The sequence below is a fragment of the Chamaea fasciata genome, unplaced genomic scaffold, assembly GCF_029207755.1.
Source record: "Chamaea fasciata isolate MVZ Bird 193981 ecotype frontalis unplaced genomic scaffold, bChaFas1.0.hap1 SCAF_1, whole genome shotgun sequence".
NCBI classification, from domain to species: domain Eukaryota; kingdom Metazoa; phylum Chordata; class Aves; order Passeriformes; family Sylviidae; genus Chamaea; species Chamaea fasciata.
Window position 1 is genome coordinate 77,583,942 of NW_027094086.1, and position 15,101 is coordinate 77,599,042.

General features: G+C 35.2%; 1 protein-coding gene across 1 annotated transcript in view; it reads right to left on the minus strand.

Annotated features, from left to right (window-relative positions):
- Positions 1-1,031: 1,031 nt before the first annotated feature.
- Positions 1,032-15,101, minus strand: part of CDH12 (cadherin 12) — a 222,179-nt gene continuing 208,109 nt past the window's right edge. Inside the window, exons 9-12 of the mRNA XM_066186473.1 lie at positions 11,135-11,256; positions 10,371-10,488; positions 5,851-6,102; positions 1,032-2,429 (exon numbers count right to left, since the gene is read on the minus strand). Coding sequence (XP_066042570.1) covers positions 1,933-2,429; positions 5,851-6,102; positions 10,371-10,488; positions 11,135-11,256 — 989 coding nt within the window. The 3' untranslated portion in view covers positions 1,032-1,932. The remainder of the gene's footprint in view (positions 2,430-5,850; positions 6,103-10,370; positions 10,489-11,134; positions 11,257-15,101) is intronic.

Sequence of the window (15,101 nt, forward strand, 5' to 3'; positions counted from 1 at the left end):
ATATTGCTTTTGATATACTGTCAAGATGTGTGAAAATTTAAAACATAATCTTCCACATGAAAATCTCTATGCTGTCAAATGGGCTCCATCACTTCATCTGCTTCCCTGTCCTGTGAGGGGAGCTTTTATTGGTTTAGTCTGTCTTTGGGAACATAGGATATTTTTCCTTTCAGCAATAAACGCACAAAATTTCCTCTTTGCCATATGCTGTGTCTCTTCCTCAGCACGCTGCTGGTAGAAGCTACGCCAATTGTGCTTTTGATGCAGCCAATTGTATCGAATGATCCAAAACTCATTTATAATATCCACTTTCAAAGTCTCATGGAGACAATTTATACAATGTTGAAATATCTTTACATTTCCCCCAGAGGGTAAAGGGAAACATGTGCATGTTAATATCAAACATGTGAGCTAAGCATATCTGATCGTTATTAATTCTTTAGCTATACAAAAGTTAAGCCATAGACCTGAGGTGAATAAAAGACTTCTGGTTCAAGAAAGACTCAGGCTGACCTTGGCAGTGCCATTAATCATAAGTAGAGCTCAAACAGACTGTATAGCACTGCAGAGACTTTTGAAGGAGAATATAAGGATATATGCACTTTGGGGGCCATAAACCATTGTCTTACAAAATGTCTATGCTTTAGATCATCAGAAAAAGTCACATAAAACAGCTTTGCAAGACATCTTCCAGGACAAAATGCCTTATGCATATCTGAACTTCTGTCACCTGCACAGCTACATTAAGGCATAGATATGTACATAAAGAGTGGACAAAAGTGCTGGTTTATATATTTATTCTGCTTCTGTTTCAATTTTGTCAAGAGCAAAATCAAGAAAGTGTCCAGCCTCAAAAGGTTTTCTAAAAGGTTTTCTGTGAATGTGGCAGTGAAATACAGTGATATGCTGAACTGTAGCAGATGATCAATGGTAAAAACCCTATATTTATATATTCTTATGGTGCCTACAGAGTAACAATCTAACTGCAAAGAAAACTGGTGTGGAGTTCTTTACATGTGCTTCTTTAGTGATATTTACAGTGGAAAAGGTATCTTGGTACTAAAATATAATAATAGTCTTCAAAAACCCCCTCCATTTTTACGTTCTAATAATAGCCTTATTTCAAAAAAAGAGGGAGACACAAGGGAAATTTCCTTCACATCAAGGAATAACTGCTTTCATCTTTTTATTATTTTGGAAAAATGTAGTATTTGTATGAACATTTTAAATATTCATTGATGTATGCTAAGATCTTGTCCTTTTTAATTTGGGCTTTACATCTTCGGAGTGAGCAATAGCATTTTAAATTTAAATTTTCAGTGAAATTTTGGAAGAGGAAATATGATGTCTCGACATACTGTTTTCTTTTAAAAAAAGACAACAAACAACCCCCAAACACAATGTACACACCCCCCTCCTCCCCCACAGTTCTAGTCATTAGATACTCCAGGACGTGATGTCCATTTTTTTCTAAAAGAAGTCAGCATGTTGCTATTGCTTCTTGTCTTAAAGTTCGTGTCTCATTTACAATTCAGCTTTGTAACACCATCACAGCAGACAGTTTACTACTTAAATGATAAAAGTTTCAATAGGCACTTTAGTGGAATTACGAAAAAGCTACCACTCTTCCACCGTGATGCCAGAAAGCTACCTTCTTCCTATGTCAGGTCAGTAAACTGCACCTTGTAGGCCTGAGCTTGTCTCAGTGTAATTCCGGAGTAACAAAATAACAACAACAAAAACCTGTGTATGTTACAGGATTTATCATTCTTTCGCAAATCAAACCTAGACTGACGGTATGATAAATGTAGTAACTTGCTGGAAATAATTGCTGTCTTTTATAATCAAATTGTGTCTTATATAAAGCTTAGGTTTATCTTTTAAAATTGTTGTTGGTTTGCTTTTCTTTTTGTTTCACTGTTGTAGTCATACTTAAGTGACTTTGTCAGGGTTATAATTTTCTTCTCCAAACATATCTGCCAAGATCTTAAAGCGAGGTCCCCAGTCACTCAGATAGTCGTAATCCTGATCTGCCTCTGTAGTGAGGGAGTCTATAGAGCTGAGAGACTCTGCAACAGAACCGTTTCCTTCATAAGCATAGGTTGCCAAGGAGTCATAAGGGGGTGCAGATGGATCTACATCATTTTCCTGCAGCCTTTGATTAATGAAATCTCTTATGTCTGTGTTATCTTCCGCTGGTGGTCTGTGGCGCGTGAAACGCAAGGTATCTGGTTTTATGTCCCTGCGTATTTTGTTATCTTCAATCACTTTGGGATTCCTCAGGGCACCTATGTCAAAAGCCTGGGTGTCTTCTTCTCCACCTCCTTCATCATCATAATGGATAACATTATCTCTGATGTCTTCTTTAGAGGTCATCAGGGTGTCCTTTTTCTTCTGCCTCCGCAGTGCTACATACAGTACCACAATGACTGTAATGAGAGACAACTGAAGTTAAGACATGCACAGAAATAATTTAACACTCTGATGACACATCATTATACCTTTCTTTGAAAGTCACAAGCAATCAAAGGAATTTTTGTCCTTAGAAAAGAGCAGTACTTAGCAGTGCACCATCCAAGGAAAAATTATTTGCTCTTTGACATATGAATCTAACTTTCCTAAGTGCTTGCTGTACCACTGGAGAAAGTACCAAATAATTTTCCTGCTGGCTTGCTTTCCAAACAAATAGAATTGAACAGGACTTCAGGTTTTTAGTTCAGAGAGAAAGAAATATGATTTTTTTTAAAAAAAATATTTTCCATAGCAAAATAGAGAAAAAAATCCTAAATTTACACTTTAAAGACAAGAATAAAAAACTTAAACCAAAGCCCCAACACACAGAGTATTACAGAAAAAAAATAATAATAATTTGAATAATTTCAAATTTGGAATTTTTGAAATACAGAAAAAATAATTCTACTTTAGCTTTTTATGTAATAAATTTTGGCCAGGGATCTGCCTCAAAAAATTACATGTTATAAGGTTCTGGAGAGAAGAGGGGTCCAGGAGAGCTTGTTGATTTTCAAGCATCCTTCCTCTAAACTCAATAGTGGTCCAACCTGAGGAGCAGGAAATCAAGAAAAGGCAGCAGGAGGCTTGCATTGATGAATAAGAAGCTTAGGAAAGACAAAGCCTGCATGGTACTGTCTCAGAAGGGACATTAAGGGCAACAAGAAGGTCTTTTACAAGTAAGACAGAAAACAAAGGGTAGAAAGGTAGAGTAAATGTGGGCCCACTGCTGAACAGGGCAGGGGAGCTGCTGCCAAATGACACAGAAAAGACCAACCTAGTCAGCAGCTTCTTTGACTCTGTCTTTTTTTGTAAAGTTGTCCTTCAATAATTCCATGTCTCTGAGACCAGAGGGAAGGTCTGGAGTAAGAAAGAATTATCCTTGGTGGAAGAGCATCAGTACTTGAACAAACTGGACACACAAGTGCAAGGGATATGGTGAGATATACACATGAATGATGAGGAAGGTGGCTGCTATCATTGTGAGGTTGTTTGTGGTACTTTTTGAAAGATCATGGGGACTGGGATAGGTTTCTGAGAACTGGAGAAAGTGCCACTCCCATCTTCAAGTAGGGTAAGAATGAGCTAGGGAACTAGCGTCCTAGCGACAGTCTCACCTTGATTTTTAGGAAAGTGATGGACAAAATAATTCTGGAAACTAAGAAGGGCCAGAAGAGTAGCAAGCATGGAGTTATGAAGGTGAAATAGTGCTTAACTCACTTGATGGCCTTCTACAATGAGGTGTCTGGTTGATAAAGGGAGAAAGGTGCAATGATTTTATTCTAACTTTAGCAAAGATTTTCATATTACCTTTCATAACAATCTTCTTGGAAAACCTTAGAAAATGTGGACTATGCAAAGGTGGATTGCAAAGCTGACAAACTGCGAGACTGTAAAGGTTGTAAGCAACATTTCAAAGATCAGATGGAGGTCAGTCACTAATAAAGTACCACAGGACTTGGTACTGGACTACATTTGTTTAATATTTTCATAAATAGCCTGGATGGTGGGATTGAGTACACCCTCAGCAATCTTTAAGACAATAAAAGAGAGTGATTGTGCCACTGTTCAAAGGGATCTCATCAGGCTGAGGGAGTGGACCAAAAGGAACTCCATATTGTTCAACAAATAGAAATTCCAAGTCCCTCACACAGAGAGGAGTAACAGCATACTGTAGATGCTATTGGCCAGCTGACCGGAAAACAGCTAGATAGATGAAGCCTTGTGATCCTGCTGGACAAGTTCACCATGAACTGTCAATGTGCCCTTCTGTCAAAGAAGATCAAGAGCTTTCAGAACTGCATTAGGAGAAACATTGCTAGCAGGCCTAGTGAGATGGTCATTGCCCTCTGCTCAGCTCTGCTTATGCACACTTGGAGTTCTGGGCCCAGTTCTGGGCTCCTCATTACAAGACAAACATGGACTGCCTGAAGTGAGTCCAATGTAGAATCACAAAGATGATTAAGGGATGGGAACATCTGCCACACAAGGAGAGGCTAAGAGAGCCAGGTCTGCTCATTACGGAGAAGGTGCAGGGGGAACTTATCAATGTGAGCTAGTACCTGATGGATGGAAGTACAGACAGAGACAGGCTTTTCTGAGGGGCATCCTGTTACAGGACAAGAGGCAAAGGGCATAAACTGAAATGCAGAAAATTCCATTAAAATGTAAGGAAAAAAGGCTTCTTTATCACCAGGATGTCAAGCAGCGGAATATATTGCCCAGAGAAGTTGTGGGATATCCATCCTGCTCTAACTGGAATTGTGGCAAAGGAGACAGCATTCTTGCTTCAAAAAAACTGATGTAAGTTATTTTGTTTAGTTGGTTGTTTGGTTTTGTTTTAAATTCTTCAGAATGAGTGTATTTGTGAATTTAGCTGCTACTTCATGGGAAGTATGACCATTCTTGTTCTGATTTGAACAAAGTATTTTTCTCACAACATAATTTTTTGACACAGAGCAGAAATCCTGACTTTTGCCCACTCTTACTAAGAAGATATTTATGTAACCCTGAGCCTTTAGTAATTTACTTAAGTGGCACCTGCATCATCCGAATGCAATGAGATATCCACATGTTATATTCTGTATCAGGAGCTATTTTTGGATACCCATTAGACTATCATGGAACCTTGGAGGCCACTAACAAGGCATAGGCCATCATATGTAGACTGATTTCTGCAGCCCCCATTGTGCCTGTGTAAGTTATAAACTTGGATTTATTTCATTAGCAGTTGATTAAGGCTATATTGCAAGTAAGATGCACATGAGTACTAACTGGTTTGGATATGCTGTAAATAAGGAAGTATTTAAGTATAAAGTAGAACAAATTACAATACTACCTTATGAAATCCATGTCTGCCTAAAATTAAAAAAAAAAAAATGTCCTGTGAAGCCTTATATGAATGTGGCCAGCAGCAGACTATGGTACAATTATTTTCTCCTCTTCCATTTCTTCATTCTTTTGCTTAACTGGGTATGAAGAATTAAATAAGGGCTCTTACTATGTCCTTATTCCTGTTACTGTCAGTAGGATTTTCCTACCTTAGTAATAATCTAAAAAAAAAAAAAAAAAATCTTTCAAGAAAGACATTTAAAATAATTTCAAAGAAAAAATTATTTGGGTTCCACTGAAAACTGATTCTCTTAATGCATTAAGAGAAATTGCATGGATTAGCAGACTCATGGTCATGATCTTTGCTATGGAATATTCTCCTAGAAATAAACTACTACACATTTTCCATGGCTTTTGTTAAAAACTAGGAGTAACTAGTTTTTTTATTAGTTTTATTTATTACTAGAATAATCAGAGTAAAGCACTTTGTAGTGTTTCATGAGAACTAACCTAGAAGTATAACAATACACAATAAGATTGCAATCAGAGCTCCTGTGCTGAGGCCGACTGGTAAGAAGATTGCTTCCACATTGCAGGACTGGATGGTGCCATCAGAATCACATCTGCAAACACGGATAGTCAAAGTGTTTGTGCTGCTCTGGACAGGGTAACTGCTGTCTTCTATTACTACTGGAAGAAAGTACAGCTCTTGCTGCCTTCTGCTGTAGCCATTTCTCCTGGTTTCAATCCCTGCTGTGTTGTCTGCAAAACAGAGTCATTAGCAGATTTTTATTGTGTACTTCATTTCATATTGTAGCTTGTATCACCTTCAGTAATAGGCTGGTATTTCATATTTGAAACTTGGTGAATTACATGCATTATGTAATTGCCATGCTTTGCCATTACAGGATTGTATTGTATTCCATCTGGTACAGTTTTTTGCAGAGCCTTAAACAATATACTTTTTCTTGTAAACCTTTTAAGACCTAAAATTTCAAATAAAATAAAAATAACTTAGAGAAACCCAAACAAAACATTACAAGTATGATTTTGAAGACTTATATTCCTTATATTCCAAGACTGTGGTCCAAAGGATTTTGGTTGCATATGAATTTAGAATCATGTCTCTATCAACTAATTAATTTCCTTAAAAATACAAATATACATGGACAATATGCAATTATTTTAGCTTTCCTGCACCATTAAAAATAACTAAAGAAATGAACTGGGTACTTGAAAATCAGTACAGGTTCCATCAATTAGTCCACTTCTAGACTTTGTCATTTCTTCGCAGTTAGTTATTGCTGCTTTTCTAGAGTCAAGCAAAGTAGCAAGGAAATGAAATAAAGATTAAAAGAATTAGATTTTAAAAAAATAATTTAGCAAGGAATTAATGAGATGACAGAACTAAATGAAAGTAACCTGCTGCAACTACCAGTTTTCCATCTAACCCATATTCTTTATTATATTTTTTACGAGAGAACACACAATGGTTTTCATGCCTGAGAGGTTTGTTATGAGGTAGAAGGTTTAGGGGCTCTGAATTTCACACTCAGATACTGGTATGGAGTTCTGATTAAGAACTAAAAGAAGGAACACTAAATATCCAAAATTAAGTATGTTATGATCAGACATCATCAACAAGGTGCATAGCTAAAAAATGCTTCAGACATCTCCTTTTTATTAAACTCAGACATGGACAGGTCAAGCCCAGTTACACTTAGTTTTGAAAAGGAAAAATGTCTCAGAATAGTTTGAATCAAACCAGCTTCCATCTTAAGCTTTTTCTTTCTCTCTATGATTAATTAAGAACTAATTTGACGACATTCAATTTAGTCTTTTTTATTATTTTTTCCACATTTCTATTATTAGAATTATTTATATTCTTTTATTTTTGCTTCTAACTGAATCACTGAAGATCACTTTAATTTCTTACAATGCATCTAAATGACTTTCTATCCTTATTTAAGAAGACTCAATCAGATCAGCCTCTTAACTCCTTACTTTTGAGCAGTTTTTGTGGCTCTTTTATGACCCCTTTCAATTGTTCACAGCTCTTTTGAGAATATGAACATAGGCAGGTGTTAGAACTCTACACAAATGAGCCTAGAGAAGCTGAGATAGTTTCTGGTTCTTCACTCTGTTTGCAATAATTTAATTTATAGGATATGTGTGAGAAAAGGAAATTCTGTCTCTTGAATGAGCAATGGAGTGTACTCTACATGGAAGTTGCCCTTCAGAGAGTAGAGTGAGGCCAGCAAAGCAGAAAGAGGGAGATCTGCAGTTCCCTTTGGAAGCATTCCAGCTCTGCCAGGGCATCACTTCTGTTAACACAGGGGATTGATCTCAGTGCTGCTGAAAGGCAACCTTGAGCTTCAGTCTCACTCCGGTCATCATGAAGTTATGTTCTGACGTGTGGGGACATGTTTCTCTTGGGTGAAGCACAAGAAAGTTACACCTGCTGAAGTATCAGACCACCCATGATTTTCAGTTGTATAGAATAGCTTGGGAATTAGGGGTTCTTGATTATTTAAAAATTTCAAATGCCACCTTTTTTGTAAAAGCATTATTGTACCACAGTGAATAATACTGTGTCCTCAAAAAATAGAAAAAAAAATTGCTTTTACAAAGTACCTGCTTGTTACTAACATAATTGCTAACTTGAAAGAAAACAGTAATTGTTTTTAAAAGGTTTTCATAGTGAAGAAAAGGTTGTGTTATTACACCTCTAAACTCTTCACAAAGAAGACCTTCCTCCACCTTTTTGGCAAACTAAAGACAGAAGCCATTGCAAGACAGGGTTTTTGTTTGGACAGTTCTTTTTTTAATACTTTGTAAATCACTGATAACAAAAAAAAAAAAATTAATGTGTTTTTTTTTGTTCCTTGCATTGTAACAAATAGCATACTTCTTTCCTTTTTTTTAAGTGTTAAGAAATGCTTTTAAAAGTCTGTATCTTGGTGGTTTCCACTTTTTATTGGAATAATGCACCTGTACAGTAGTGAAGCTTCATTAACAGATTACCGAGATCCAAAGTCATCTCAGTGTCAACATTACTGGTTTAAACAGGGAAATTTAATTATCTAATAATATTTGAACAGTTTGCTTGCCAAACTCATATGCTAAGCACACTTTAGAAAAGCAGTAATTACTGTATAGACTTACTAAGTTTAAAGATTCTTTTGATTAATTAAATCAGTTCAAATTACCTGAGAAGGCTTCTATTTAAGGCAAAAGTTTGTAATTATTTGAAAAAATATAAAAACCTTGGTGAAGTTAAAGGATATTTTAGGAAACATGGCACTAAAAAAAGAAGTTAAATCTCTTACTTTAAAGAAAATTTTACCAAAGAAAAAAATAAAGATATTTAGAAATACATAGTATTTATGCTATAACTATTTATGTTATAATTTCTATGTAATTCTGAAGATTCTACCCATGTGGGCCTTGAAATATGTTCCAGAGAGGAGTAATGCCCTAACCTTCAAAGAACAGAAGTAAAGCACTTGAGTTTGCTGTAAAGTTGTCCTTCATATTGATTGAGCTATCTGTCTCAAGAAAACTGTTTGAATGTCCTTTGATAAAATGATTTAGATCTACATAGTTTTGGGTTTATAAGATACTATTATTCATGGCTACAGTATTATGGAGGTTTCACTATATTTTCTATTTACAAATACTTAAGTGAAATTCCTTGCTCTTCTGTTCAATCTTTTTAGCTATCTATGACACACAATCCTAAAAGTCACTATTAGGTTTGGGAATAAACTGTTTTCATTGTATCAGGTTCCCAGGAGAGCTATACATAAAAAGAAGCACAGTTTTGTTTTTCAAATTTATTTCTTCCTGGAGTTTCTTCAGAATTAGTAGTTGTTATCTTACATTGTTTGCTTTAGTTTTCTATTACATAACAATGTCAATAGTGCACATCTTCAGAAGTTATATGGGCCATATATATAATTTAAATACATTATTTAAATACATATTTTTTAAGACTAAAAAAAAAAGCTTTCTCAATTTTATTTCAATTGATGTATTATTCATTTTTAGTACTTTTAAAGGCTTAGGTCATTTATTTCATAAGAAAGTAACCTTTACCTCACAATCGATGTAACCTCAAATTTAAATTGAAAACAGAAATTTAAAAAAATGAAGAATTATATACTTTTTTAGATAGTGATACTCATAACCTGTACAGTCAAAGGTTTTTGAACTTTGTTGTTAAGTGTTCTTTCTTTGGAGTGTAATGTAAATCTTTTTATATTAAATGCTAATCACAGTTATTTAAAGATCATCTAATAGCTGAAATACTTCTTTTTTCTCTTATTTGATTAAAGTGGTTAGTAGTGAAAATTTACTACAATTTATTGTTTTTTAGTCTATTCACAAGACTATAGCCTTGAAGATGCTTACAGTAGAAAAAGAAAAGATTCTTTTTGTCTTGGTTTGTTTTTTCTTTGTCATCTAACTGAAGAGTTCAAGTTAATAAGAAAAAAAAATTCCTTTATGACAAAAATTGGAAGAAAAATCAAGGATGTTGGTTGTATAAATCTCCAAGTTACTAAGGGCGTTGTACTTCAGCAGCACTGTACATGTTTAGAACTCACTCTTCTTCAGGACTACGTATCCTCAAGAAAGCACAATATTTGGGTACTTTGAAAATGGTTAGCAAAGTCATAGTATTTAAACAAGACAGCAATAGTGCCTTGTTTAAAGGTATACCTGCATTGGCACAGGGATTCTTCCTGAGATACTGAATGATAAAAAGAAGAAAATAAAACAGGTAGCAGTGATTTTGAAGGCTTGTAGGGAAATCTCAGCCTTTGGTGTTCTGACAATTCCTGCTCCTAAAAATAAGAAAAGGTGCAAGACCTGAATTTATATTAATGAAAGTCCCAGAGAGTTTAGCAATTAGAAATGTCAAAGAAAAATGTTAGGTCTGTAGACACAACTGTAATTGAAAGTACACATATTTGTCATTGTAACTACAGTCTGCTGCTCTGAAAGAGAGATATGGGTATCCAACTTACTTCTGTAGTCATGGACTGTGAAGTTTGGTTTGTTGGAAGCCTCAGATGACAGTTTGAAGGAAAACCTTTGTCCAGCTGGTGATAAATCTTTATCTGCAGCAGTGATGGTCTGTATCACCTAAAACCAGATTAATTCTGAAGTCAGTTCGCTTTTCTAAAAGAACCAGATTTGTAGAAGTGCAAAGTGAACATCAAATGAAACAGTTGAAATTGAAATCTTGCTGGATTACTCTCATTCCCTTAATACACTGGATAGTGGAGGCAAGAAGTCTGAATTCTATAACCACCAGAGAACTCAGAAGGTCTTCTTTTGACATATCTAATGAAAATCAGAAAGATTTACTGTATATTCATGCTATTTAATATTTATTGTTTATATTAAAATGCTAGTGATGGCTTTTGGTTGAATGGTTATGCTTCACTTTATCTGCTACTACTTCTGTCACAGTTACAACCCTTTAAGAAAATGATTCTTTCTCCTCTTATAGCTATTAAATGCACAGTAAAGGGTGCCTTAGGCCCATATAATTGGAGAAAAAAAAAAAAAAAAAAGAAGAAAACAAAACAAAACAAAACAAAACAAAACAAACTGTAAATAGACCATAAAAGTCAGCAAACAGAATTCCAATATGTATTTCCAACACAGACATTTTGTTTCTAGAATAATTCTGACCACAATGAAATTTTTAAACCCAGAAATTTCTACCACTATAAATAATAAGGAAAGAAAAAGCAAAAGAACAAGCATTACAAATTTGAAATACCTGTCCTGGCTTGGCATTTTCACATACAGATGTCTCATATGGAACCGAAATTTCTGGAGGAAACTCGTTGACATCCAAAACATTTATTATAACATTTACTTTGCTGGTTAATAGTGGGTTACCTGTAAATAATTTTAGAAGAAAAGTGTTATGTTTGTTATCATCACCAGTCTCATATGCTGTTATAAACTTGTGACCTCAGTACTGTGACTACCAAAAGCCCTTGACTTCCATTTATCTCTGATTTGAACTAAGGAGAAGACAGAACCACACTTCTTATCAGTTAGTACCAGACCTTGATCCATTACTCTTCATAGGTTAAGGAATCAATCAGCTTGATTATCTTGAGCATAAATGGAAAAAAAAAAAAGTCAAGTTATACCTATTATCAAGGATGCAAACTTTCCTCAGATCACTTTTCATTAAGCCTGTGGAAAATACTTCCAATGATTAAAAATGAATTTTGTTTTTCCACAGATAAATGCAGAAAATCAATGGGTTTTTTTGCCTAACAATTGTTTACATCCTCAAGATATTAAGGAGACAAGCAAATCATACCAATTTAGAAGGTGAAGAAAGAGACAAAAACAAAATCTTGCTGAAAGCTAGATAGTCAGTGTTAAACTTAGCAGTGAAACATGCACAGCTAGCTTTCAACTATTTGCCCATGTTGTGGAAGGTATTTCTTAAACTGCAAAGTGTTTTCAGGCAGCAAATGCTCTTGCGCAGAAATAATGTTAAACAACATATACACCATGTTTCTTTCCACTGTCCTTCTTCTATAGATCATCTTCATCAGTCACTAGACGCATTTTATAAATAAGTTTACTCGCAAATGCAATGTCTGACAAAACAGAGACACTAGTTCAATACAAAGCAGGCAATGTTCTCTTTTGCTTTATGCTGAGACCTTCTGAAAAATAGCAAATACACGAAAAATAGTATAGCTGGTGAGTCAAAAGTGTAATTACTTTACCCTTTTTTGCTTAAGATGAGTGGCAGAAATAGTTAACTAGGGAAAAATCTATGCTATAAACCAGGGTAGCGTAGGAAAAAAAACATGGGACCATGTTCAAGTACAACAGGAGTTGTCTTGAATCTTCAGGAATAAATCATGGAACCATAGAATCATAGAATCACAGAATCATAGAAGCACAGAGTCATGGAATGGCTTGGGTGGGAAGGAACATGAAAGACTATTGAGTTCCAAGCCCCCTGCCACAGGCAGAGACACCTTCCACTAGACCAGATTGCTCAAAGTCCCTTCCAACTTTGTCTTGAATGCTTCCAGGGATGGGGCACCCACAACTCCTCTGGGCAACCTATGCCAGTGCCTTAGCACTCTCACTGTAAAGAATTTCTACCTCATATCCAATCCAAATCTACACTCTTTCTGTTTGAAGCCATTCCCCCTTGTCCTGGCACTGCATACTGCTGTCAAAAGTCCAGCTTTCTTGTAGGCTTCCTTCAGCTACTGCAAGGCCACAATTAGGTCATCCCAGAGTGTTCTCTTCTGCAAAACACAGAGGAGTGTACTCTTCTGTAAAAGCTCAATCGTCTCAGCCTGTCTTCATAGGAGACATGCTCCAGCCCTCTGATCATCTTCATGGCCCTCAATGGACACTTCACTTTATTTGAATTGGGCACTTTCTTTGCAGTTTGTATAATCCTTGGCATCTCTTTCGTTTATAACTAACACAGCAAGGGGCAAAGTCTCTTCACTTTGTCACTGCAGAAAATTTGCATGATTTCCTCCTTAGTCTTAGGAACTACTAAATGCAGTAGTAGTTTCAGGAGACCTCTGTCAAAACCAAAGGTATTCCCCAATTATTTCCTAGTTACATAGGACTAGCTGCAAGATGAATTTTATTTCACCTATTTACAAGTAGTAGATAAACTGACCATTCTATAAACTCAGCTTGGAATCTAGAAGACAACAAAAGTGCACTATCCAGATTACACATTTGTAGTCCCTACCTATGGATTTAATGGAGAAATATTTAATATTTAATAGAGAAAATATATCATGACATATCTGAATTCTCATTCCTTTCCAATTCAACATCATCCCTAATTGCAGAATCTGTCTGTGGAGAAAAGCATTGTGCAGTACAATCAAAGGCACAGTTTGATCTAGCAACTAGGAATTAGGCACTGATTCTTTAAGTGCCTGAAGAGCTGGAAGAAATCTAGATCACTTGTTCACAGTTGAATTAGTTCCTTTGTATACTAGGAAATTAAAAAAAAAAAATACTAAGAAGTTTTGTGGTTTTTTTTTTGGTGTTTTTTTTGTTTTTTTTTTTTTTGTTTTTTTTTTTTTTTTTTTGTTTTTTTTTTTTTTTTTTTTTTCAGTAGCGGGCAGGACCCCTATAGAGAGATCAGAAAATCCCTGAACAGGTCAAATTCACACAGCTACTGGGAGAAAAAATCTGGCCTAAAACTTTCCTCCTAGCAGTACTCACTGAAAAAGACACCAACTCACATGAAGTAATTCAGGTTTTGGTTTAGATCTTTTTTGTGTGTGTGTGTGTGTTCATTTTAAGGTACAACGCTGAGGAACAGAGGTACGGGAGACATTCTTCAAACAGATTAGAGATTAATGCATCACCACCAAAATACAGGCATAGATGTTCATATCCTTTTAGGAATATGTTTCCAATGCCTTTCCAATAAAACAGTGAATGTATTCAAAATTTATGCACCATGTACATGGAAATATCAGATGTTTCTGATCATTTGTTAGACATGTCAGTTCCTTTAAGAAGCCTTTTAGGTCATATTTTTGTTAAGTACCTTGTATAAATTACTTTTTTATGCTTTTTACAGCAGTTTAGGTAGTATGTGACCTATATTTTAAAAATTACCAAAAGGATGGCTTTTCTCCCTCAAAATCATAACAGGAAAGCATGGTCTAGAAATATACATGAACATGAGTACACTTTTTACATTTATTTCTCACTGATGGTATCTGATTTATTTTCTCTGGTTCTTTGAAAGATGTATTAGAGGCCAAAATCTTCTCTTCCTAAGTATTTCAGCAAAGTAGAATTTTACCTTGCATAAACGGTCTGGAAAAGTCAGATATGAAAGTAAACAGAATTACCAGAGCTTAAGATGAACCTATTTCAGGATTTCATTTTGTTTATATGATTTTCTTTCTGGTTTGCACTGACATCACTTTAACTACTTGTGCATATAAATGAAGACTGGGAGAAGACTGTGAACAGCTTTGAATTCTTATGTAATACCAAAGACCTGTAATACTTGATGTCAACAAGCATGAAGAATTGCATTTAAAATACTACTTTGAAGACTTGACCTCCATTTTCTCTGGTTTCTGATTGTTGTTTCTCTCAAAATCAAGTCTTTATGAACTCTGTGAACACAATAGTGACGTACATGCTGGTATCAGTGAGTGAGTCACTAAAAACATCTTCTTGTGCCATTTAAACCAAGATTGCACAGATGAGAAAAACTGGTTAAATCATGAGCCTAGAAATTAAGAAACTGATTTCATGTTTCAATTCCACCTGCAAGATATAGGAAAATTAATCAGCTTTGTTAATTTATTTTATCAACTTAATTAATTAATTTACTTCATATTTTCTTGTTTTTTCTGTCTCTAAAACAGTGACCATCCTGCTTCTTTTTTTTTGCTTAATTACCATACTTTTTCGACATCTTAATGGTTCAAAGCTGTTACAAAAATAGAAAATATGTGACAGTCTTTGAATAACGAAATTGTGAAAATCCAAAGTATCTGAGAAAATAGATACTGACTATTGAGAAGAACTGCTGATTCCTTAATCCCAGTTATGGTATGCAGGAGAAGATTGACTCCACCTTGAGATGTAAGGTGAGGTTTCTCTAACATTCTCAAAATTTGACAGCTAGACATAACTGGGTTGGGAAAATGGTTTGGACAGAAAGGATTCTTACTTTATTTTTACCCTTAAATTATGCCTTG